This window comes from Sturnira hondurensis, unplaced genomic scaffold (assembly GCF_014824575.4).
Source record: "Sturnira hondurensis isolate 20B ecotype Veracruz unplaced genomic scaffold, ASM1482457v3 Scaffold0014854, whole genome shotgun sequence".
NCBI classification, from domain to species: Eukaryota; Metazoa; Chordata; class Mammalia; order Chiroptera; family Phyllostomidae; genus Sturnira; species Sturnira hondurensis.
Window position 1 is genome coordinate 1,737,328 of NW_028087485.1, and position 26,461 is coordinate 1,763,788.

Consider the following 26,461-nt stretch of genomic DNA (forward strand, 5'->3'; position numbering starts at 1 on the left):
TCAGCTTATTTATTTATTTCTTTTATTGCTTGTGCAGTTGGCATCATGTATAAGATTCCATTGCCAAATCTAAGGCCATGAAGATGATCTTGTTTTTCCTCTTAAGAGATTTTAATTTGGTTTTTATTTATATTCAGGTCTCGATTCATTCTGAGTTAATTTTTGTATGTGGTATGAAGGTTCAATCTCATTCTTTTGCATATGGCTATCCAGTTGTCCCAGAACCATTTGTTGAAAAGACCGTTCTTCCCCTGTTGAATAAATAGTCTCGGCTTTCTCATTGAAAATCAGTTGGTAAATGGGTTCCTCTCTGGAGTCTCAGTTCTGTTTCATTGATCTGTGTGTCTGTCATTGTACCCGTTCCACACCATCTTGTTTCCTCTTGTTTCATAGTGAGTTTTGAAACTGGGAAGTGTGAGTTCTTGGATTTTGTGCTTCTTTTTAAGACTTTCTTCTTTTTAAGACTGGCTGTTATCAGTTCCTGGTATTTCCATGCAAATTTTACTGTGAGTTTGTCATTCTTCAGTGAAGCCGACTGGGTTTTTGTTAGAGTTTGCATTGAATTGGTAGACTCATTTAGAGAGTTTTTGCCATCTTAAAAATAGCAAGTTTTCCAGTTCATAAACATGGGATGCTTTCCATCTATTTAGATCTTCATTTCTTTCAACAGTATTTTGTAGTTTTCATACTGTACATTTTACACTTCTTTTGTTAAGTTTATTCCTAGGTAATTTATTATTTACAATGCTATTGTAAATGGAATTATTTCCTTAATTTCAATTTCAGATTGTTAAAGTATATAGAAACAATTTATTTTTTTAATTATATTTTGTAACTTTGCTGAACTCATTTTAAAAGTATTTTTGTGAATTTGACATTTTCTAAGCATAAGATTATACCATCTGCAAATAGCTCTACTTCATCCTTTCTAATTTGGGTGTTTTTTATTCTGTTTCCTGCCCCTTTGCTCTGGCTGGATCCTGCAATAAAATGTTGAGTAGAAGTGGCGAGTGTGGATATCCTCTTCTGTTCTTGGAGAGAAAGCCTTCAGTCTTTCACCATTAACTACAATGTTAGCTGTGGGTTTCTTACAGGTGCTTTATATCAGTTGTGTATTGAGTTTTTATTTGCAAGAACGTTGCATTTTACCAGATGCTTTTTTGCATCTGTTGACACGATCATGTGGTTTTTGTTCCATTGATATGGTGTATTACATTAATTGATTTTTGGATGTTAAACCAAAAATTCCTAGGCTTACTGGAATAAATCTGTGTTGGTCATGGTGAACGATTCTTTTTATATATTGCTGGATTGGTTTGTTAGTGTTTTGTTGATAATTTTTCTATCTATATTTACAAGACCTATTGGTCTTACAGGTTTCTTTTCTTGTGATGTCTTTTTCTGGCTTTGGTGTCTGGGTAGTATTGACCTCATAGAATGAGTTGGAAAGTGCTCTTTCTTTTAGGGGAAAGAGTTTGTGAAAAATTGGCATCAATTCATTAAATGTTTGATATAATTTATCTGTAGTCACTTGGGCCTGAATTTTTCTTTGTGTGTAGTTTTTATTTTTGATGACTAATTCAGTGTCTTAAAGATTTATTCAGATTTTTTGTTTCTCCTTGAGCCAGTTTTATTGGAAATTGTTCGTCTCATGTAAGTTAAATTGTTCTCAGTATTTGTTAATAATTCTCTTTATTTCTGCAAGGTATGTCTCTTTCATTTAGATTCTATTGATCAATGTAGCTAACGATTGTCAATTTTGTTGATCTTTTCAAAGAAGCATTTTTTTGTTGATTTTTCTCTGTTCTATATTTTATTCATTCCTTCTCTAATTTCATTATTTTCTTCCTTTTTTGGGGTTTAGGTTTCCTCTTCTTTTTCCAGTGTCTTAAGATGGAAGTTTAAAGTTACTAATTTGCGTTATTTTTTTTCCATATAGGTACTTGCAGGTATAAATTTCCCTCAAAGGACTTTAGATACAGCCTATGTGATTTCTCCCATTGGTTATTTAGGTGTTTTTTATTTTTTACTACTTGTAAATTTTTCAAATTTCTTCTCTGTTACTGAGTTCTAATTTCATTCCATTATGTTTGGAGAAGATACTTTGTATAATTTCAGTATTTTAAATGTACTGACTTGTTTTATGACCTAGCATATGTTTCATCCGGAGAATACTCCAGGTGCACTTGGTAGGATTGTGTGTTCTGTTGTTGGCCGGGGGAGGGTTGAGCAATTATGTTAGATTTAGTTACTTTGTTGTTTCATTCAAGTCCCCCGTGTTCTCGTTAACCTTTTGCCTGGGTTACCGAGAGGGAGGTATTGCTTTCTTCAGCCATTGAATTGTCTGTCTCCTTTTCCATTTCGGTCAGCTTTTGCTTCATGTATTTTCATGCTGTGTAACTCAGTGCATGTGTATTTGTAGTTCTGTCTTTCTGCTGTATTGACCCTTTTATTATTACAAAATTTCCTTTTTTATCACTAATAAAATTTTTTATTTTAGCCTATTTTGTCTGATAGTGTAGCTATTCTTACTTTCTTGTGATTGCTGTTGTCATGATATGTCTTTTCCCACACTTTTACTTTCAGTCTATTTATATCTTCAAATCTCATGTAGACAGCATATTTTTATTTGTTTTTTATTTATATGTTTCGTGTCTTTTTTGTGACCCTATTTATTCATTACTGCTTTCTTTGTGTTGAGTAGGAAACACCACTGACTGAATTGTTGAGTTGTTTCCATAGAAATGACTCTAGAGCTTACCATCCATCTTACCAGAATCTGTGTTAGTTTATACTAACACAAATTAGTACTTACACAGATTAGTCATAATTCTAATGAGATATAGCAACATTGCTAACGTGTATTTACTTTTTGAAGTATAAGCATTCTTTGTGCTTATTTACATTGTTTATGTTTATTTGAGGTATTAGTAGTCTGATATAGCTAAAAAATAATCTGGAAATAATTTTCTTTACAGTTAGAATCAAGAATAGAAGAACTTAACAAAGAACTTAAAGCTTCCAAAGATAAATTAATAGCTCAAGATACAGCTGCTAAAAATGCAGTTCAGCAGTTCCACAAGGAGATGGCCCATAGGCTGGAACAGGTATTTTTTCAATTCATTATCATTATTCACTTTCTGATGATTCTTTCTTGTTTCTTAAAGTAAACTAATCTTGTTAGATGATGTTGGACATCAATGGTGTGTTATGAATGGGTAATTTTTTTTTATAAAAATTAACTTTTTTAAATGCTAAAGCAATACAAAAGAAACATGCTACCTATAAAAAATAAGTTAAGGAAATGTGTAGGATAAAAAATGAAAGTTCCCCTTCATCTGTACTTCTCTCTTCCTGCTCCCAATCGCTTTACATTCCATTCCTTGTTCCATAACCAATAATTGATGTTTTGGTTATGTGTATTGTTATATGCATATACAAGGTCTGTCCAGAAAAGTCCAGCCATTATTAACATAATGAGCACAACATGGGTGTAACCTGGGAGCCAAGGAAAGTGGACTGGAATGTGCATGGGTGAACTATGATGACTTCACCGTACTAATTAGTGGGGGCGGGTAGACACCACTGAGTGAGTATGTGTACTGTGTGGCTGTGGCATTCAAAATGACTGAGTATAGCAACAATTCTGCACCAGATTTTGCGTTAAGCTTTAACATTCCTTTGGGGAAACTATTCGGATGATTCAGAAGGCCGCAGCTATGAGCTACTGGTGATCGGCACCTTCATCGTGACAACGTGCCTGCTTGTGCATCATGTCTCATGCAGAGTTTTTTGGCAGAACATCTCAAAGGTGACTCAGCCCCATTACAGCCCACATTTGGTGCCCTGTGATTTTTTCACCTTTGAAGGGGAAGAGATTTCAGAGTGTCAGTGAGATTCAGGAAAGTACAACGGGCAGCTGGTGGTGACTGGGAGAACTGTGTAAGGTCTCAAGGCACCTGCTTGGAAGGGAACTGAGGCATCATTGTTCTATGCACAGTGTTTCTTGTGTCTTCTATCTCCTTCAATAAATGTCTCTCTTTTTCATAGGCCGGGGCTGGATACTTTCTGGACAGACCCGGGACATTGCACACATTCGTACACATTTCCCCTACCTGAGTGTAACGTAATCACATCCTTTTTTGTAACCGTTTTTCCCCCTACTTACTAGACCTCGTAATTTTAGCTGCCTGTTGAATCCTGTTACCATCTTCATGCTTTATCTTCATTGAAGTAAATGATAAACATCTTAAACTGGTTAAATCCAAAACTTTTACTGGCTCCTCTTCGTTTATCCGGGCCATAACTGGACTGACGCAGTCCTCTCAGCAATCCTGTGGACCAGGGGCTGCCGTTACTCGGGGCGGGACCTAGAAACGTGACCTTCAGCACCCCAGGTTGTTCCCTTGAAGCTGATCCACAAAAGATTCTTCAAGTCATGGGACGTTTGGTGCACGTGCCCGACTGTAGTCAGGAACCTCATCTATTTCCCTCATCTGGTATAATTGTCCTTTTTCTGCTTCTTCCAACCTCAGTGCCATTTCCCTGGGGCCACCCTTTGTCTTACTGAAATACACATTTACTAAAAGGTTCAGGCTTATAAATCTTTCTTTGGCTTCCTGTTGCCTGTAGGAAAAATCTCAAATAATTAGCATGACAAGATAATTCTTTTTTTCCTTCCAGAATCTAATCTTTACCTCTCTTTGTTTTATGACTATTCATATTTCCTCCCCATCATTCCTGCCCTGACCAACCAGGGGCCAAACCTGCAACCTAGGCATGTGCCCTGATCAGGTTTCGAACCTGCGGCCTTTCACTTTATGGGATGACACCCAGCCATCTGAGCCACACCACTCAGGGTGATATTAATTTGTTTATTGTGTTGTTTATCTACAATTTTATATTTTTTCTTTTTAAAATTTCATGGCACAGGTCCTGGGAATGTTGTTCAAAAACCAAAGTATACATTCATAATATTATAGAAAAATATACTTTTTCCAGTTATTTTTATTTGAAAAACATTTTTATTAATGCTAGATGTTTTTTTCAAAGGCCAATAAGAAGTGTGAAGAGGCTCGCCAGGAAAAAGAAGCAATGGTAATGAAGTATGTAAGAGGTGAGAAAGAATCTTTAGACCTTCGGAAGGAAAAAGAGGTACTTGAGAGGAAACTTAGAGATGCAAACAAAGAATCGGAGAGAAACACTAACAAAATTAAGCAGCTTTCTCAGGAAAAAGGACGGCTGCACCAGCTGTACGAAACAAAGGTATAACTTGTGCTGTTGTATCTCATTTGGAATTTATTGTTTGCTTTTTCTTATTTAATCAGATAATCATAACTTACTGCAATTGAACCACTGTGAGACATGAAGTTGTTTACTTCACCTTCTAAGTGTGTGAATACTAAAGTAATTCCAATATCTTGTTACCTGTCTGCAGAAAATGTTACTGGAAAAAGATGAGAAATGGACATGTTATTAGATAACTTTTCATCTTTAAAAAATTTTTTTATTAAATCTATCTTGAAGAAATGAGTTTTGTGCCTCAAAGGAAGATTTTATTTTGGCAAGGTATATGCATAGTATATATCTTGGTTTAGTAAGTATAATTTGACCAGAATCCTAATGTAACGCTTATTATAAAATCAGATTTATATTTTTCTTGTAAAATAAAACATGTTCTTAGATGCTTTCCAGGGAGATTTTATTATTGAGCTATTCAGAACCCTTGCATTAAGAAGCCACCTCAAGGCGTGGTCTCATTTCCAGTAGATTATCATTTTTTGGTGATGAATGTTATTTTTTATTCATTGACTTTTAGTTCAGAAATGTCATTGTTCTCAGGAATGGTGGCAAAATCAATTTAATTTGTATTTTATCTTAAGGCCAGCTAGTTGAGAAGAATAAAGGTATGCTTGTATTTGCAACATGTCTAGTTTGTTAAAATATAGTATGTTAATTATGTCTGTTAACAGGATTTAGGATTTTACTGCCATTTTATGATTTGCCCTTTAAATCAGTTTTATGGTTTATAGGCTATAATGTGCCACCTCCTAAAGTATATATAGTGTTATTGTATTATTTTCAGGTGATACAAAGGATACACAAATAATTGGTTGATTGTTAAATGAGAAATATGACTGAGTGCTATTATTTTAGGAAACTGAAACTACTAGACTCATCAGAGAAATAGACAAATTAAAGGAAGATATCAATTCTCACATCATTAAAGTAAAATGGGCACAAAACAAATTAAAAGTGGAAATGGATTCACACAAGGTGAGTACTGTAATGCAGTGTAAAAATTATTAGAATCAGTTTTAAAAGCAAATGCAGTAATAGTGAGGCACAGTAATTTAGTGACTTGTGTAGGATAGCTTGGGACTGCGTATTTGCTGGTTGTAAAAAGCTATTTCCTTGGATGATTTACACATTTAATTGGATAGCATGTTAAATTTTATTATTCATTGTTTGCAACCCCCGAATTAACTTTTTTCTTTAGGCATTTTTTGGTATGTTACACTCTATATTAAGCATTGTCAGAAATGTGAGGGAAAGAGGAGAATCTGTAGGTTATCCAAATTGAAAGTATACTCTGGAAATTTTTTAAAATATCACTAATGCTAAGATTCTTATAATCAAGAAATATAAATTTTATTTAAATACAGTGACATAAATATATAAAGAATAACTTGTTTATCATGAGTATGATTCTATTGGTATTGTGCTTAATGAGTGCAACTTTGTTAAAAAATTAATATAATGAAAAGTGATCATACAGGCTGCTGCCTGCTGCCTGGGACATGGCAGGAGCTCCGTGAACACGGAGTGAATGACTCCGTGGGTAAAACACAGTTAGTACCGTAACCAAAACCCACATAATGTGATTCTCACTTTTACTCGCTTTTATTTATTTGGGAAGCATTTATTAGGTGTAGAAGAATCTCTCAATCACTATTTTTTGAGTGAAGTGGGTCCCTCCTATGTGCCAGACTCTGTTTCAGTTCTTGATTATATAGAATTTGGGGGGGGGGGGGGGTAAAATTCCTTTCTTTCTGTCCAGTTGTTGAAGTGATAGTCTAATATTTTTTAAAAAAAGATAAAACAAGCCTTGATATGGTGGCTCCGTTGGTTGGAACAGTGTCCCAGTATGGCAGGGTTGTGGGCTGGGTCCCTGGGCCGGGCGCACACGGGGCACAGCCAGTGAGTACATAAATAAGCAGGACAGGAGATGAGCGTTTTTCTTTCTTCTTTCTCTCTCTCTCTCAAATCAATAAATTTTTAAAATTTTGAAAACAAAATTTGAAAAAGTGTCCAATTGTTTATATTTTAAAAGTAATACTGAGTTTTAATGTCAAATTATTATTGAAAGACCAGCAACTGAAAATATATAACTAAGTACTTAATTGTATGATAGATTTATACAAAAACAAAATGACACATGAAAAGCAGTGTGTGAAGGGTAGATGCAGTTTAGATGGTTCAAGAGATGAAGAGAAAGGCATCCCAAGTGGAGGAAGATTAAGGAAAAAGGGAAATGACTATCTGGTATTTGGGAAGACCATCCTAACTAGAACAGAAGATTTGTGTATTAAGTATTCCCTTACTGATTCATCAAATACTACTTGAACCATTAACATGTGGCAAGTTCTGAGCTAGGCATTGCCCAGAAGCTCTGTCCTCAATGGGGAAAACACATAAGTCCAGTGTATCAGTCGTTATAACGTAAGGATGCCCTGGACTCTACCAATGGGAAGTCAGAATAACAGCATCTATCCCTTTCCAAAGGGAAGCTACTAGGAGGAAATGATTCTCACTTGAAAGTCACATGATAGCCGAAACCATGGGGCTAGATGGTACCCTGAAGGATTTTGGAGAAAGAGCCCAGGGCAAGGGTGTGACTTGGAAAATTGCCACAGGAGGTTGGAAGCCAGACAAGGAGCCAAGAGAGGCAGAGGAACAAAACAGTATCCTGTCTTGTAGTGGAAGCGGAGGAGGATGTTCAAAGAATTGGGAGTGGTCAGACCCCGGAGCAAGGTCGTCGATAAGAGACAGCAGAAAGAAAGTAATTGAATTTTACGAGAGAGTAACCTTCAGAATTGCCATTTTAAGAGAGTGATTAGGAATAGAAACCAAATTGTAGTATGAATCTATAAAAACAGTTTTTGAATAGATACCACATAGCCATAACAAACCAAGGAATTTTGTTTTCTGTATGTGTGCAAAGAACTGGTTAATATTTGCTCTTCTTGTTACTTAGGAAATTCTAGCGATTTGCTGAAACCCAGTCAAGTTTAACTTTATCTGGTGGCTTTTAGTTCTTTAGCCTCTCAGTGGCAGTGCTGAGACAAGAACTGACCCCACTCTGGTCACTGTTCTTACCATTCATCACATCGTTGTGCCCAAGTTTGTCACTGTGTTTTACCCTTGCAGGAAACCAAAGATAAACTCAAAGAGACAGCAACAAAGTTAACCCAAGCAAAGGAAGAAGCAGATCAGATTCGAAAAAATTGTCAGGATATGATAAAAACATACCAGGTATGCTTAACTTTTCAAATAGATTAGTAACACATTATGCCAAATCAGCACTCTTGTTTCATTAAATCTGTGTATCTGTAATATTCAAAGTGTAGAATATATTTGGTAGGGTAGTTACCTAAAATACAGGTTATTTCCTATGTTTAAGTATTTGTAGCTTATATAGAAATCTCATTAGAAAAGTTTTTAACCAAATAAAAACACTAGAAAATATTAGAAGAGTGAAGAGTACATGTATGTAAATGTATAAAAGTAAAACCACTCTGTATTATGTTACATAGCTTGTCTTGCAAAATTGACATATTTGAAATATTTGAAGGCAGTCATCACTTTTAGATATGTAAGCTATGTATTTCTTAATTAGTACAGTTAATTGCCAAAGCTGCCTTCACTTTTCAAAGTGTAAAACTTTAAAAATTAAGTCATACTTTTTGTTTTCCATTAGGAGTCAGAAGAAATTAAATCAAATGAGCTTGATGCCAAGCTTAGAGTCACAAAAGGAGAGCTTGAAAAACAAATGCAAGAAAAATCTGACCAGCTCGAAGTGAGTCGTTTTGTTCCTGGAGTGTGTAATAAATGCAGAGGAGAGAAATAACGAGAACTTATTGTCATCTGCTTTTAAAGCCTTTTGGGAGGAGCAGGATCTAGTTTAGCTTACTGCATAATGATTTGTGTTTTCCTTTAAACTTTCTAAAAGATGCACCATGCCAAAATAAAGGAACTGGAAGACCTGAAGAGGACATTTAAGGAGGGCATGGATGAGCTACGGACACTGAGAACAAAGGTAACCGAATCTTTAGTCGTGACTTAATGATGGGTAAATGTTTTTAATTTTGGACTCCTGATTTTTAAAATACTGAGGAAAAGGTATTTATTTAGAAAATTTCCAGAATAAGTCCTGGCTGCGTGGCTCAGTTGGTTGGAGCTTCGTCTCCTACACTGAAAGGCTGCAGGTTCAGTCCTAGTCAGGGCACGTACATACCTAGGTTGTGGGTTCAGTCCTGATTGGGGCGCATACAGAAGATAACCAATCAGTGTTTCTCTCTCACATCCATGTTTCTCTCTTGCTTCCTCTCTCTAAAATCAGTAAACATATCCTCAGGTGTGGATTGAAAAAGTAAATAAATAAATATATAATTTTTCTAAAAGAAAAACATATATGAGTGGAATATCAGTTTCCTAGCAATAAAACTGACCTTCTTATTGAAACGGAAATGTCTTCCACTTCAACTCCTTTGAAGTGTTTGGCCGACATTCCTGTTTTATAACACATTTGCTGTATCTGTTGGGCCTCTCATCCAAAGGCAGTGTTATCAGCAAATTAATTGGAAAGAGAGTTGGACTTGAGAACTGTGAGTGTGAGAAAGTAATAGATAGAATTTCTTTACATGTCTCCTGAGTATACTTAATGGCCTTTTATACAGTCTTAATGTCTACTAGTCTATTAAATCCCTTCCAGTATTTATTGTCTTTATTGTAAAACTAGTATCCTTTTTAATATGACCGTGAAACATTATAATTGCATATCATTCATTTATTTAGAAACAGGCTTTCAACTAATTTTAAGTAACTACTTAATAATTTTCAAAGTCTCTCTTTTTATTTTTTATTTTTTATTATTGTTGTTCAAATACACTTGTCTCCATTTTCACCCCATCATGCCCCCCACCCCCCCATTCCTGCCTCCTACCCTCAAACCTATCCCCTTTGGCTTTGTTGGTGTGTTCTTTATACATGTTCCTTGATGGCCCTTCCCTTATTTTCCCTTATTATCCCTCACCCCCTCTATTATCCTCTCTAGTTACTGTCAATTTGCTCTTTATCTCACTGTCCCTGGTTGTATTTTGCTTGCTTCTTTGTTTTCACCTGGCAATACCACTGCTGGGATTATACCCTAAGGATCCTGAAACACCAATTCAAAAGAACCTACTCACCCCAATGTTCATAGCAGCACAATTTACAATAGCCAAGCACTCGAGGCAGCCTGGGTGCCCATCATTAAATGAGTGGATCAAAAAACTGGTACATTTACACCGTGGAATACTATGCAGTGAGCCCCTACCCTTTGCGACAGCATGGATGGAACTAGAGAGCATTATGCTGAGTGAAGTAAGCCAGGCGGTGAAAGAAATACCATATGGTCTCACCCATAAGTGGAACATAATCAACAAAATAAACAAGCAAAATACAGCCACATATGCTTATATTTGTTTTCCATGCCAGTTCTTTGAGGTAGGGAAGGTATAGCCTCTTTTCAGGTGAAGAAATGGAGATTCATCAAAAATAAAATGACATTCTAAAACTCCCAAGACTAGATCAAAGAAAATCTGAGACTGAAATCCAGGACTGGTTACTTCCCATTATGTTTTCTTCACATTAATTACCGAAACACTGCTTCAGAATTCAGCCTGGACTTCTAATATACAAGGTCCAGCACAAATAATACCCCTCTTTATTATAAAATCATAAGCATGTAATCCTGTAACATAACAGTATCATACTCAAACACACCATATGACATTTTAGGTGAAATGTTCAAATTGCTGTCTGTCTCGTGCAAGACATTCACGTATCCTGCCAACCACACTCAGGCGAGCCTTATTCCATCGGACCCTGTGTAATCACTACCTGAAATAGTTAATAAGGAATGAGAAAATATTGTCTGTAGTCTAACTTGGTTATGATTTATGGTAGGTGAAATGTCTAGAAGATGAACGATTAAGAACAGAAGATGAATTGTCAAAATATAAGGAAATTATTAATCGCCAAAAAGCTGAAATTCAGAACTTACTGGATAAAGTGAAGATTGTGGATCAGTTACAGGAACAGCATCAAAGGTATAAACCAGGCAACTTCTCTTTGTGCTGATCAACAGGCTTTTAAACTCTGCCTCAGGCTTCTGTCTTTAAATGCAATTATTACATGAAAATTAAAGAATAATTTTATAATTTTACTGGCTAAAATTTTTTAAATTTCTTTCTTTATTTGAACCTTTTGGATTGTCTTTGACATTCCCATCATGGCTTCTAAAAATCAAAGTTTATATTTCCTAACCATTGGCAGTAGCAATTTCTAAGACAGTGGATTTTGGTTTCTTTATCCATTCCTTACCTTTCGAATTCTGTTACTATGCACAGTACTTGACATTTTCCTCTAAAAGGTAGATGTGCATTTATAGCTGTATCTTTGTGTGTATAGAGCTTGAGGTCATGACCTGAAATTATCCCTTGGCTTCTTATAAAACCCCTAGCCAAGGTCCACTCATGGTATTTCCTGGCAGAGCATGGATTCGGGTTGAATCCAAGTACCTTTCCTACCCTACCACGTCCAGGCTGCCAAGTGTCGCCGAAGAACCTCACCCTCACCCAGAGTGGTGCCGCTACAGAGTCATGGTTGGCAGCCTCAACTGGGAATATTAATGTGCCTTCAATCCTCTCATACGTCTTAGAAACTTCTCCCCTATCTCATTAGCCTCTCTACCTGATTGCTTTCTTCACACTTCTTGTGTTTCTTCTCACCTTACCCTTCGCTGCAGGAGATTACCTCTTCACAGAAAACATGGAGCTGTCGGTTGGCAGTTCTCACTCCCCGTGCTGTGAACCTCTTGGTCTCAGTCCTCCGAACCTTCCTGCTTCCACCGCCGTTCTTCTTCCTTTCCTTCTGCTAATGGAAGAAGTGCCTCTCTGTCCCTCTGTGAGTCGAATTGTTCTCTGCTCCAGCTGTGGATCCCGTGCTCTCTTGCCTTCTCAGGGTCTTAGGTGGTTATTTCTTTATCCTTTGTCTCACCTCTCCCTGTCTGCTGACTTGGCTTTCTTTCTGCAGCTACTGGAACATCTGTTACGTCTCACAGCCACTGGACCTTGTCCAGTGACCTTCCCTGCCTTTCTCCTTTCCTTCGTAACCCGCACGTCTTTATAAGTCGTCTCTACTTGTCCTTTATTTCTTTACTTTTTTTTTTACCCCTCTCCATTTCATTCTGGTTTCTAGTTTCTACCCCAGTATTCCACTAAAAACTGCTAATGCCTTCTTAAATCCAGTAGCCACTTTCTCAGACTAAGCTTTGCTTGAGTTGTCAGTGTTAACACCACTGAGCCCATTGTCTTTCTTGACGTGCTTCCGGCTTCATTTTGTCCGTGCGCTCCTGGTCTTCCCGCTTTCTGGCCCCTCTTTTTCTCATCTCCTTGGCAGTCTTTTCATTCTATCATAAAACTCTTTTCTTTTTATTTTATTACCCTGGGTGATCCTGCTATTCTTACAGTATTTGCGGGACCTTCAAATCATTTTCAGCCTGTTTTGCTGAGCTCTAGACACAAGAAGTATCAAAGGCACCTCAAACTTTAATTAATGCCCAAAACGGACCACCTTTCCTGCTCACCGCAGTGGCTTCCTGATGTCCCTGAGCTGAGAGATGAGTAGCATCCACGTGGCTTTCCAGCCCAGGAACCTTCTCCCCTCCCCCACATACCTAACCAGTCACAAAGTGTTGTTGATGCTGACTCTTTAATGCTTTCAAGTCTGTTTACTTGTTATATTCCCGTGGCTGCTACCTTTGTCCAAGCCATTGTCAGCTCTCATCTGGAAAACTGCCACAGATGCTACACTTTCCCCCCAACCCTTAACTTCTCTTTAATGCATTTCCCACACTGTGGTTAGCACAGACTTTTTAAAAAGGAAATTTTCTCAAAACATTTCAATGATTTCCCATTGCCTCAGGGATTCCCTAGTCATGCAGGGGAGTCTGTCCTTTTGGCGTCTCTGGCCCACACTGGAAGAAGAGTTGAAGGTGCCTTAAGGGGTGAAGACACCCCTGAGGTGCCGTAACTTGGCTTGAAAGGTCTTTAGTGACCGTCTGTTGCGTCTCCCTCCCTCCACGCCTTCTGCTTCCCCACTCAGTGTTCCAGCTCTCCACGTGCCAGGCCCCGTGTGAGGCCCCAGGGAATCTAGTGCAGTCCTTGTCTTCGTTGGAGTCGCACATCCGTTTGTTCGGACCAGCGAGAGTTCATTCTCTTGTTCTTTTCTCAGCTTCAGCACACTGCTTCCTCTGCCTGGGACAGCTGTGGTTCTCCTGCTCACTCCTACTTTTCCTTCAGGTTAGAAGCCAGCACACTGTGGCCTGCAAGCCAAATCCAGCCCCCTGCCTCTTTTGGTATATTCCATTTTTTTTGGAATGCTCATCCCTTTGTGTATTGTCCGTGGCTGCTTTCACACGACAGTGGCAGAATGGGATGGTTGCCGTGAAGGTCATATGCCCCAGAAGCCCAAGGCCTTTACTTCTGGGCCTTTCGCAGAGAAAATTCGCTACCCTCCTTTAAGTGTCAGTTCAAGCATCACTTACACTGGGTGGGTGACCCGCTTGGTGCTTTCATCATCAGTGATTATTACACTCAGGCAGCTTCCCTGCTTGATGAAGACTCTGGAGGCAGGGCCCACTGCGGTCTTGCTCACTTACATTCCCGGCTCTTAGTTCCTAGCATGCATTATATTTGTCATTCACAAATAATTACTTATACTAATAAAAGTATCTCTGTAAAGTACTTCCTTCACTGAAAATTCTCAAACCATTAATTTAATGTTTTTTAATGGTTTCATTTTTTTCTTAAATATAAACTTTGTTTTTTAGAGGTAAACAAGAAATTGAAAATTTGAAGGAAGAAGTGGACAGTCTTAATTCTTTGATTAATGACCTACAAAAAGACATCGAAGGCAGTAGGAAAAGAGAATCTGAGCTACTACTATTTACAGAAAAGCTCACTAGTAAGAATGCACAACTTCAGTCTGAATCCAATTCTTTGCAATCACAATTCGATAAACTTGCCTGTAGTGAAAGTCAGTTACAAAGCCAATGTGAACAAATGAAGCAGACCAGTGTTAATTTGGTGAGTATAACTGCACATTGAACATTTAAAGCAACGTGGCAAGAAACGCAGTCTGGTTTCCCTAACAGTGTGAACCTAGTGGTAGTGGGTCTAAGCTTTTTTTTGCCAGCACTGATTTTCTTGTCATTTCAAATGCCATGGAAGTGTCAGTTTTTCCTTTCAACTCATATAATTTATAATAAAATGTTTTCTGAAAATGGTTATAAAGAAATGCTTCACTTTTGAAAACAGGAAAATTAGGGTTTTTGTCATTCTTAACTGGAATTACTATATATTTTTTAAAAGTACTTTACATTTTTATATCTTTGTAGTTTAAAAATGATTTAATACTTTTAAGCTATGAGAGTGATTTCAAGTTACTTATAAAAATAATTTGAGACTTTAGTTCAGAAGTACAGAGATCTGTAGCACATGTGGTTTTGTGTGTATAGAATGGCAAACATGTTAATGTGCCCCCCTCCTTGCTACATGAAGAATTTCAGGAGTTCAGTAAACAAAACCTGGTCAGGAGGGACGATAGCAGAATGTACTGTTAAAAGACCTTGCATTTTTGGTGTTTTTAAACTGAGAAATAATAGAAACATATGTCATTTATTAAAAATTGGTGTTTTTTATTTTATCTTAATTTAATATTTAGGAAAGCAGATTGTTGAAAGAAGAACAACTGCGAAAAGAGGAAGTCCAGACTCTGCAAGCCGAACTCACTGGTAGGCGAGCTGAGGCTGAAGCGCTGAGTACCCAGGTGGAAGAACTGAAAGGTGAACTGGTAACTCAGAGGCGGAAGTACGCCTCTGGTGTCAAGGATCTCACCAAGCAACTCCAGCAAGGTACGAGATTCCGTCACACTGAGACCAAGAACGGTTTTGTGTGTGTGTCTTTAAATCATTAGGATCTATAGAAAAAATATTTTATATCCGATCCTACATTGATTAGAGCCTTATCTTCTTTTTAATGTATCAATGTTCATGAACCAAATTGCTGAACGTCTTACAGTAACGTGAATAATCTGTAGCATCTTCTGTGCTAAGGGGCATTCATTCATGGGACTACAAAGTGTAAGAGTTGGAAAAGCACTTTAGGGCAGTAGTATATATATAGTATATTTAGGGCAGTAGTTTTTGGTCAGATACTACTATTACTAAAAACTATTTAAGCATTTTCTCCATATATATGTCTATAAATCTTAAACATGCATTATTCTATATATTTTAGAAAACAAAATAGAAATTTTAAAAAATCAGATTAAGTATAAATAGAAGTTCTGATATTTTCTCCCTGCGCGTGTCTGTGAATAGTTTTGTGCGGCATCTGTGTTGCCTGCACCCCGCCTGGGACACCTGTAACTTGGGATCATTGAGACCGAGCCTTTCCTCACGTAGGAAACAGACCTGAGAGGTTGTAGGTCAACCAAACGCAGTGATGAACAGCTGGAACTGGAGCCCGGATTTCTTTCATTTAAAAAGTCACACAGTTACTGGGAGTCTGTGCTATGTGCTTAGATACTATGATGAGTAAGATGTATTCTGACTTCCTATTCTCTGTTTCCCTCTACTTTGTGTGTATCAAAATGTGATAAAACATAGCAATTATAGAGACTTAGCATTTACTTAATATGTTCAGATATTTGCTATAAGAATCCAGTTTATTTTTATAGATATAATTGAAGGGAAATTTCTAGTACTCCTCTACCTCTTTCAGGACTCCAGAAGTTACGCTCAGCGTATCTAAGAGATGCTGGCCAGTGTAGTTGATATCACAATGTTGTTTCCATAGATTCTGTATTTGACCTGTACATTCCTAGATGTCATTTTACATGAATGACCCCTGCAGCCCTCCTGTTTAAAGTATGTATTCAAGACATTTCTCTTGCTGTTTCTGCCATTTTTGCCTAAGTGATTTCAACAAGTAAAATCAGACATCGTGGGGACAAATAGTAATGATAATTTTCGCAAGTCATCCATTTCTTTTTTCTATAGCACGAAGAAAATTAGATCAGATCGAGAATGGGAGCTATGATAAAGAAGTGAGCAGCATGGGAAGTCGTTCTAGTTCATCAGGTAAAACCAAAATCTGTGGTTTTAGTTATTTCATGACTGATTAAAAAGAAATAGCATTTGTGTGTTTTAAAAGGTATTGAAATGCTTTTCATTTTCAATGTTAAAAGTGGTGGTTGTACATAGTGTAAAAAATATTGCCAGTTAAATGTTTAAGTTCTAGTCATTACCCAGGGTTTCAAATTTGCCAAATTGTCATGTGGTTCTTCTTTTTTTCATTCTGGAATTTAAAGCTCTTTTTTTTATCATTTATTTTTATTTTTATTTTTATTTTTTTAATATATTTTATTGATTATACCATTACAGTTGTTCTATTCCCCCCCTTCATTCCCTTCCACCCGCACACTCCCTCCCCCACCATTCTCCCCCACTTAGTTTATAACCACGTGTCTCAAGTTCTTTAGATTCTATATTTCCCCTACTATTCTCGCCCTCCCCCATCTATTTTCTACCTACCATCTATGCTATTTTCTTTGCCTTCTCCCCCCTACTCCTCCTCCCACCGCCCTGTTGCTAACCCTCCATGTGATCTTCATTTCTATGGTTCTGTTTCTATTCTAGTTGTTTGCTTTTGTTTTGTTTTAGGTGTGGTTGTTAATAACTGTGTGTTTGCTGTCCTTTCACTGTTAATATTTTTCATCTTCTTTTTCTTATATAAGTCCCTTTAGCATTTCATATAATAAGGGCTTGGTGATGATGAACTCCTTGAACTTGACCGTATCTGAGAAGCACTTTATCTGTCCTTCCATTCTAAATGAAAGCTTTGCTGGATAAAGCAATCTTGGATGTGGATCTTTGGATTTCATGACTTGCCATACTTCTTTNTGTTGGAATGTTTAAAGATGTCCTGGAGGTTCCTAAGCCTCTCCTCATTTTTTTGAATTCTCATTTCTTCATTCCTTTCTGGTCGGATATTTCGTTCTTCCTTCTGGTCCATTCCATTGATTTGAGTCCCAATTTCCTTTCCATTGTTATTGTTTCCTGGACATCTCCCTTCATTTCAATTAGTTTAGCCTTCATATGTTCCTCTAATTTGTGACTATAATCTACCAGTTCTGTGAGCATCCTGATAGTGTCTTGAATTGTGCTTCTGAGAAGCTGGCAATTTCTCGGTCGCTTAGAGTTATTGGCTCTGGGACTTTGAGTTCTTCTTGCACCATTGTTTGGGCTGTTCGTGCCTGTTCCGTAGCAGGATCAGAGCCCTAAAGTGTTCACTAGAGCAGGGCAACTCAGTCGCTGGGTTGTGACATCGTATGTGGGGGCGGGGTCAAAGAGGGACAATGGCTTCCCTCTGCCGCCTGCTGCCGAGGCCCCCACCGTCACCGCAGCCACCACCGTCACCAGGCCCACGTGTTTCGTTCCACTGCACGCGAGTGTGCCACCACCGTCAGCCCTCCACCACTGGGTTCGCCCCCTGGGGCTTGCGCGGTCCATCTCACTGTGGGCAAATGTGCGACCGTGGTCAGTCTGCCCCACACCCCAACTGGTTCCGGGCTGCCTGTGCACCTAGGTCGGGGGATCTGTCCTGCCCGACCCAGCTCTGCTGCTGGCTCCACCTCTCTTACCGTCCCCGTTGAACGGTTCGTAGTTGTCGGACTTATGTATAATTCCGTTTTCTGGTCTTTGGGTGTGTCCTAGTTCTCCAGACCTTTGTTGTATTCAAACTTGGTTGTGGGAGAAGGCACAGTGTTTCCACCTATGCCTCCATCTTGGCAGAAGTCCCGAGTAAAGCTCTTTTTAGTTAAGGTATAGTTTACATTCAACATTGTGTTAATTTCAGGTGTATGTCATGTGGTTTTATGGCGTCTATTTCCCTACCTCCTTTTTTCTTACCTGTTTTTTCTCTATTCTGTGTAACAATTTCCTCTTCCATTTTTAAATTCAGATTTTGTATCCATCCATACAGAGAGATTTGCTGTAGTATGGTTCTCTCTTTTTCTTTTACTTTTATGTTGCTTTTAACACCTGATTACTAATGAAATGGCTATCATTATGTGTCAGGTTTTTTAATGTATATATACATATGTATTTTACAATCTGTTAGCTTTTTTCATAGTAAATATGCCTATAGTCTAAAGCAGAAATGAATAGAGTCTATGAAATTATGATTGATAGCATTTTGAAATTAGCAAAGTATTAGTGTATTTATCAATTTTGGAATGCCAGAATGCTAAGTGCTTGAAACCTATCGTTTGCCCTGCAGAAGTCATGTGAGCTGTTGTAATTCACATTTCAGAGGGTGTTGCCTTGACTTGCCCAAAGTCCGCACCGACTGAGACTCAGGTCCCGCGGCGCTTGCTGCCTCTGCGCGGCACGGCTCCCCGAGCTGCGGGCTAAGGGGGTTGTTTGGTAGAGGGAACACAGGGTAGTGCTCTTTGAAGTGACATACGGGTATTTAGGTCTCAGCTCTGCCATTTAGTAGTTCCTGATGTTGGGTAAGATACATAACTTGTCTCAAATCTACAGAATGGGGCGAGCAAAAGCCTATGTTTGTAGGGTAAGAAGGTCAAACATTCTTTTCAACTGATGTTGATAAAAATAATAGTTAACATTCACTTAGAGCTTATTGTATGCATGGTTGTATTTCACATGCATTAACTCATTTAAATGAGGATAATAATCCTGTGGGGTGAATAATGTTATTCTCATTTCTAGATGAAAAATCTTAAAGGCACAGAAAGTTAAATAACTTGTCCATAGTCTTGCAGCTAGAAAGTGGCATTTGAACCTGGGGAGATCTGGCTCCTGAGCTTAACCCACTTGGCTGCATTCTCCTCTCTGTCTGTGTCTGTCAGTCTTTCTCTTTTTCTTGGGTTAATTTCAGTCTTACGGCAGACTTGTTCTTTCTTTTTCTTGAGTTTCTTTTTCTCTGTTGACACTTCCTCTTCCTATTCCTGAAGGCCACAGGAGATTTTTTTGTAGCTCTATTATCGTTATACTGAGAAATAAGAACTCAGGCCAGGTGTTACTTGTGTCCTTTGCCCGACTCTGTTAGGCTGGGTATTTGAACGTCTTACTAGAGGAAACAATATGAGATTAGCGATAACTAGACCAGGTACAATATCTAACCTTTTTTTTTTTGTCATTAGGGTCCATTAATGCTCGAAGCAGTGCAGAAGATCGATCTCCAGAAAATACTGGGTCTTCAGTAGCCGTGGATAACTTCCCAGAAGTGGACAAAGCCATGTTGATTGAGAGGATAGTAAGGCTTCAGAAAGCACATGCCCGGAAACATGAAAAGATAGAATTTATGGAGGATCACATCAAACAACTGGTAGAAGAAATTAGGAAAAAAACAAAGTATGTATTACTATGATAATATAACCTATGTTCAGAATTATTCAGGTAGTAAAGTTACTGTTTTTGAATTAATCATATGAAGATTCTTTCAAAAGATAATTCTTAGCTATAGTCATTTAGTTCCCAATCTTTTGTTGATCATTTACTATGTTCTAGGTTTAGGAATAGAAAGATGAAAAAACACAGATATTTCCTTTAAGGTGATAATAGAGTTCAATGCACATTAATTTCTTTGAAAGTTTTTAGTTTATTAATCCTCCCAGGACGAATCTGCATAGTCACCATAGGAAGTCACCGAAGACTCTGTTTCTTCTGCTGTCCAACCTCCAGCCGCTTTGCCAGCACCAGCAGTGGCCTTTGCAGTCCCCGAGTTTCTTCTTTCTGTGTTTGCCTTCCTTTCTCTGGCTCCTCATGCAGGCCGTGTCTTGCGAGTCTGTGTTTGGGTTCATTTGTGCGTGATCCAAGGAACTGTGAGTCATGCCAGCACCACTATTCCTGCCACCACCAGAGTGGGTTCTGAATCCAAACACAAAGGTGACATCTGGCATGGTCTTACACATTTTGGCTAGCTTTCCCCAAATTTCTGTCTGAGGTACTATAGCCTTCCCAGTGGGAGGGGTGTTAGTGCCCTGGTTTCCCCTGAAGTACTCTGCCGGTCATGGAACTTCCTGGCCCAGGTAATTGCTGTGTTGTTCTTGGTGATGACTGATCAGCTTGCATTGTTTTAAAATCTCAAAATAACTTTGGACTTAAGAAGATAGTGATCTACTTAGGTTTTCGTTTTTATGACTGCAGTTGTGAGAGGTACATAGTGTCGTGGGTTCTCTCTCCTGTTGGGTAGAACAAGGTGAGGTAACTTATTGGGCACCTACGAGGTGCAGGCCCAGTGCCTGTTGACTTAATGTATCATTGATTTCTGACATCTACTCAGGGAGAGGATGAGTTCTCTAACTTGGCAGATAAGTTAACAGGGCTCAGGTCAAATCACTAAATGTTCCAGAATCACCATTTATCTTGTAAGTGGCAGTCCAAATGTGGAGAACCACATTCAGCTCTGACACCTGACACTCCAGAACCTGTGCTGTGTGCCAAAGTCCTCGCACAAGTACCAGTTTCGTGTAAGAGGTTTTCTATAGTGCAGTCTTTTCTCGTGACTTTTCCATTTTTATTTTGAAATAATTTTAGACCTGGGGAAAAGGTTGCCCATGATTTTTAAAAGAAAAAGTTCCAAGTTTAATAACATGAAAATTGAAAATATTAACTGAAATGGGAGCAAAAAACTGCTCAGATATTTTTATCAATGTAATAAAAATAGGAAAGCAGTGTTTAGATATCTTTAGAAAACCATTTGAATAGGGAAAATTTATTTATTTCCTAATATAGTTGTACTAACCTAATAGGTATTTATGCTAATTATCTGTGTGCTTATGATTAATTGATTCTCATAAATTCCAGCATTTTTAATTCTGCAGGTACGTAACTGATAGTGCTGTTTTATTTTATAGAATAATCCAGAGTTACATTTTACGGGAGGAAGCAGGCACCCTTTCTTCGGAGGCCTCTGATTTTAACAAAGTTCATTTAAGTAGACGGGGCGGCATCATGGCATCTCTGTACACGTCCCATCCGGCTGACAGCGGGTTAACACTGGAGCTCTCTTTGGAGATCAACCGAAAACTACAAGCTGTTTTGGAGGATACGTTACTAAAAAATATCACTTTGAAGGTATTTGCATTTCTCATTCACTAACCCACCAGCAAACATGGCAAAATGGCGCCTCTTTCACTGTTTGATCCAGCACGTGGTGGGCCGTTTCTGTAATGCAAGCTGGCCGTTTTACCTAGGTATACAATTTTTTTCTCTTTCTGAAAAGTACAACTTTTCAAGCTAGCAATGAAAGAAATAGTAAAAAATTAGCTAGCTATATTTTTTAATTATAGTTTACATTGAGTTTTATTTTGTATTATTGGGTTGGCCAAAAGGTTTGTCTTTTTTCTGTAAGATGTCTGTAGTAGTGCTTAGTTGTTCTTAACTTCATTCAAAACAATTTTGTTAGATTGTATTGTGACAGCTGTCATCTCAGCGTGCATTTAAAAAACACCAGAATTGGTGAATTTTTGTGTAGCCATTTTAATATTGAAGGTGGAAGAAAATAACATTTTGGTATATTATGCTTTATTATTTCAAGAAAGATAAAAACGTAATTGAAACACACAAAAAAACTTTATGCAGTGTATAGAGAAGGTGCTGTGACTGATCAAATGTGTCAAAAGTGGTTTGCGAAGTTCCATTCTGGAGATTTCTCGCTGGACGATGCTCCATGGTCAGGTGGACCAGCGGAAGTTGACAGAGGTCAAATCAAGACATTAATGGAGGACAGTCACCGTTGTACCACATGGGAGATAGCCTGCACACTCAGTGTTCAATAAAGTTACTGGTGAAAATGAAAAATGTGTCTTATTTTATGGAAAAAACTAACTGGGCTTTTTGGCCAACCCAATTTCAGATGTACAGCATAGTGGTTAGACGGTCATACACTTTACAAGGAATTTCTCCAGATGTTCCCTGCACCCACCTGGCACTGTACAGTTATTCAGTAGTATTGACTGTGTTCCCTAAGCTGTACTTTACATCCCCATGATTATTTGTAACTACCAATTTGTGCTTCTTAATCCCTCCACCTTTTTTAACCTGGTCTACCAACCACTGGCAACCATCGCCTCCCCACTTGCGTGTCTGTTTCAGTTTTGTTTGTTCGTTTATTTTGTTCTTTAGAGTTTACATATAAATGAAATCATATGGTATTGATCTTTCTCTGACTGACTTATTTCACTTAGCATAATGCCCTCTAGGTCCATCTGTGTTGTCGCAAATGGTAAGATTTCATTCTTTTTTGTGGCCAAGCACTGTCCCATTGTATTTATGTGCCGTGGCTTTTTTACCCACTCATCTGGTGATGGGCCGGTTTAGCCGTTGGATAGACACTAATGGGAGCTGTTTGCTTTGCAGTGGGTGGTCTTTGAGATGTACTATAATAAATTAAAATTGAATACTGAGATATTTTTTAAGATCGAGGTATTTACGTTTTAATGTATTTTCTAGCTTCTTTCTATCATTTGCAGCTATTATCTGGCCTGTTCTATTTGTGCTGTATTTGGGCCTTGATAGTTAGTAATGGATTTTAAGAATAATTTTTAAAATTTAGTAATAATTTTATGCAATCAAATTTGCTGTAGCTTTAGTAAAAAGACTGTTACTCTGAAATATGTAGGAATATGTCACTGAAAACAACCGTATGCCGAATTTACTTCACGTGACATTTAAGACTAATCATCACTCAGCTTCAAAATTTCGGCGAAAGTATTTCAAGTGGCATCTTTTTTACTTATTGTACTTAGTAGTCCATTCTCTTTTTGCTCTTTTTTCATATCTTAAAGGAAAATTTACAAACACTTGGAACAGAAATAGAACGCCTTATTAAACACCAGCATGAACTAGAGCAGCGGATGAAGAAGACCTAACAAAACTGTCGCTCAGTCAAGAGACAAGAACGGCACCAGTAGCCAGTGTCCCGCCCAGTACTGTGGGAAACGCCCCTGCTGTGTGTCAGCCAGTAAACTTTTCATTGTTTCATCTGGATTGAAAGTATCCTTCCACAGTAGGGATGCGCTGCAGTGAATTCGAGAGTACGGCCTTAACGGAGTTTGGTTTCGTGTAGTGACAGCCCATCATCGAACCAGAACAACCTAGTTTAATTTGGTAATAGTCATATGAAGTGCTCGCCATTACAAGGGCTTTTGAAAACCCTTCATATTTCTTCCCTTTAAAACACGTAATGTGAAAAATGATTCAGCTTTTTAAAATTATGCATGAAAGGACCAGGGGTTAATCTTCCAGTAATACGTTATTTCTCCAAACTTTAAAAAATGCTAAATAAAAATTTTTGTTTTCACATTCCAGTATAACATTTGGTTGTGTTTTAGGGATTGTTGCCAGCAATCCTTAAATCTCTTAATTGTAATGTAAACTAGTAGGAAAGCTAGCTTGTGGCGACTAGCAAGGACCAGACTTTGTATGTACCTCACCAGGGCTAGGTACACTTTTTTCACACTTGAATTGTTCAGTGGTTGAATTTTTTAAATCTTCAGTTACGTAAAATCTGATTTTAAATAACATGCTCATTTAGAAAATCCCTGTGGACTTTAGTTATATTTTAAAATGTGAAATGGATTAGTTATTGAAACATGAATAATGATTTTTTTGAAACTGAAATACTTTAGTTTTACCGAGATCAAGTGTAAAGATAAATTTTTAAAAATATGTGTGAAGAACCTGCTCCCACGAGGTGCACCGTTCTGCACTGTGGGATGCCCAGCCTTTATCGCCGATGTCATTATTCGCTCTAGTGGAGTGACGTACAGCCCCAAATACCGTGTTTCAGCGTATTACTTAAAACACAGAGTAACTACATCTCTGAAACCAAAGGAATTTTAGAGCCAAATGGACGTGTCCTGTTGAGTTTTTACAATATTTATTTAAGATGTGGCAGCTTAAATGTTGCCAGTCGTAGTGTCAGTATTTCTATGTCATTGAATTTTGTCTCACTTCTTACAGTTTCTCACCTGTTAGAATTTCGGTGTGTGTTTTTCACAGTTCACTGTATGTTCATTTTGTAGCTAGCCTCACTGCGTTCCAGGGTTTGCATTCTCTTTCCCCGTTCAGTAAGCGTTGGGGCGGCGGGTTGACGGCCTTCAGAGGTCCGCGTGGCAGGCGAAGTCGGGCTCATGGTGGCAGTGCCCCTTAAAGTGTTTCAGCCTCTTTTAAGTCACCATCGTTTAAAAAGATAATTACTAAATATTAGATGATTCATTGTATTTTTTTGGTATATTGTGTTACATATTGTCATCCAAAAAACAAAATCTTTTTACTTCAAAATGGAAATACAAGTTTAGAAATGTTTTATTTTTGAAATAGCTGTAAAAAGTATGTCTTGCCATAATACGTCTTGTTCTTTTAACAATGGGAATTTATCACAATAAAATAAGAGGGTTAGTGCAATCAAATCTGAATTATTTTACCATTTGCTTCTAGGCATTCAGTTGATACTCTAATGACTACTGAGTAGCCAACGTAACTGTTTTTTACAGCTCCTTAGGTGATACAAATTCTAACACTACAAGTTTTTTTCTTCTAAGACAAAATATCAACGGAGACCAAGTAGTGATCAGATCTAGTGTTCTGTGTCTATATACTTTTAAAAACATATGTACACATTCAGTACATATAGTATTGAAACATTCCAATATTGACAGTTGTACCCCCATTCATTTGGAGAAGCTTAACCTTGAAACAATTTTACAAGAAGACTATTATAACCTATATTTTGACCTATTACTACCCCCCCCAACAAATATAGGAAACTATGGAAAACTTTTGAAGAAAACACTTTATATTTTTCTTGTTCTTTAGTTTCTACTCTATCCTTTTTATATGAATCAAGACTGAGCAAAATGTACAGAGATGCGCATAGGTGAGGTCGCTGTCTGCGCTGGTTGCAGACAGCCCTGCTGTGAGGGTTGAGCGCGCCTCCTGCCCTAACGGTACTGGAGAGCGGGGTGTCCAGACGAGGAAAAAAATGGTCTGGAGAAGCCTCAGCTCTGGGGGAAGATTTGTTTCATGTGTTCATTATGAATCATACACATCAAAGGCTCTTCTGGTTTCTTTGAGCAGGAAATGATTTTTTTGTAGGTATGTTTGTATACACTCCACCAGGTTTCATTTTTAAACTGAACGTGTACTGTGATCCTCTTTTTTCCTATGCCACTTCAAACCTCAGCCTCTTTTAAGGGGTGAAATAGTGGGTTTGAGCAGAATGAGGAGTTTGAACTTCGGTGTTTCTAACTTACTTCATCACCATTTAAAACAATTTATCTTGAAATTAAATTTTATCAGGCTACCAATACGTTATTTATTCATTGAACAGACACATTGAAAATCTGTTGCCAGGCACCATACTGGGTGCTGTGTTGTATTGGTGGACAGGCCAGACTGAGCAGTTCCTGACCTCCTAGAGCTGATGCTTAGGATATTTTCTAGCGAAAATATTGCGGAGGAAACGGGCAGCTCTCTGAGCCCCTGCAGCTCAGAGCCAGCCTCCCTGGGAAGAGGGTCCACCCCCCGTTGTAAGCAGGTGACCCGAAACTCTCACTCTGGCATGCAGCTTTGGGAAGTGAATTCTTACTGAGGCGCACTGGGAGCACATTGCTGTTTTCTTGGTACTTACACACTTTTCCACACTGTTGTCACAGTTTGATGTTTAATTACTCCTTGAGAAAAAGGGAAAATCCAAAGACCATAAAATGGCATTCAGTTTTTGCCATTTTAGTGAATAATTAATGCCTACGCGATGCTCGTAAAGACAACCTAATCATGCTGTTGTGTTTCCAAATTTTGTTTTGCAGTGTATTATTTTCTAAATATTTTTACATATAAATTAGACCAATATTTATGATTAAAAGAAAAAAATTAGAAACCATTAATATTATAAATATCACATATGCCGCCCTGGTGAGAATGTTTTTATCCATCATGTTGCTCTCCAGTATGGTCACTTTGCCTTATGAATGTTGACTCCTGTAGCTAATTTTTTAAAAGAACTCTCTTATTTTAAAACAATTTTTTGTGACACTAAGATTG

General features: G+C 37.9%; 1 protein-coding gene across 1 annotated transcript in view; it reads left to right on the forward strand.

Annotated features, from left to right (window-relative positions):
- The window catches only part of CCDC186 (coiled-coil domain containing 186), a 42,335-nt gene extending 16,184 nt beyond the window's left edge, over nucleotides 1-26,151 (forward strand). Inside the window, exons 4-16 of the mRNA XM_037063874.1 lie at nucleotides 2,979-3,107; nucleotides 5,053-5,265; nucleotides 6,157-6,276; nucleotides 8,431-8,535; nucleotides 8,981-9,079; nucleotides 9,233-9,319; nucleotides 11,230-11,372; nucleotides 14,156-14,411; nucleotides 15,049-15,238; nucleotides 16,388-16,468; nucleotides 19,555-19,765; nucleotides 21,271-21,490; nucleotides 23,203-26,151. Of these exons, the coding sequence (XP_036919769.1) occupies nucleotides 2,979-3,107; nucleotides 5,053-5,265; nucleotides 6,157-6,276; nucleotides 8,431-8,535; nucleotides 8,981-9,079; nucleotides 9,233-9,319; nucleotides 11,230-11,372; nucleotides 14,156-14,411; nucleotides 15,049-15,238; nucleotides 16,388-16,468; nucleotides 19,555-19,765; nucleotides 21,271-21,490; nucleotides 23,203-23,286 (1,938 nt within the window). The 3' untranslated portion in view covers nucleotides 23,287-26,151. The remainder of the gene's footprint in view (nucleotides 1-2,978; nucleotides 3,108-5,052; nucleotides 5,266-6,156; nucleotides 6,277-8,430; nucleotides 8,536-8,980; nucleotides 9,080-9,232; nucleotides 9,320-11,229; nucleotides 11,373-14,155; nucleotides 14,412-15,048; nucleotides 15,239-16,387; nucleotides 16,469-19,554; nucleotides 19,766-21,270; nucleotides 21,491-23,202) is intronic.
- The last annotated feature ends 310 nt before the right edge of the window (nucleotides 26,152-26,461 follow it).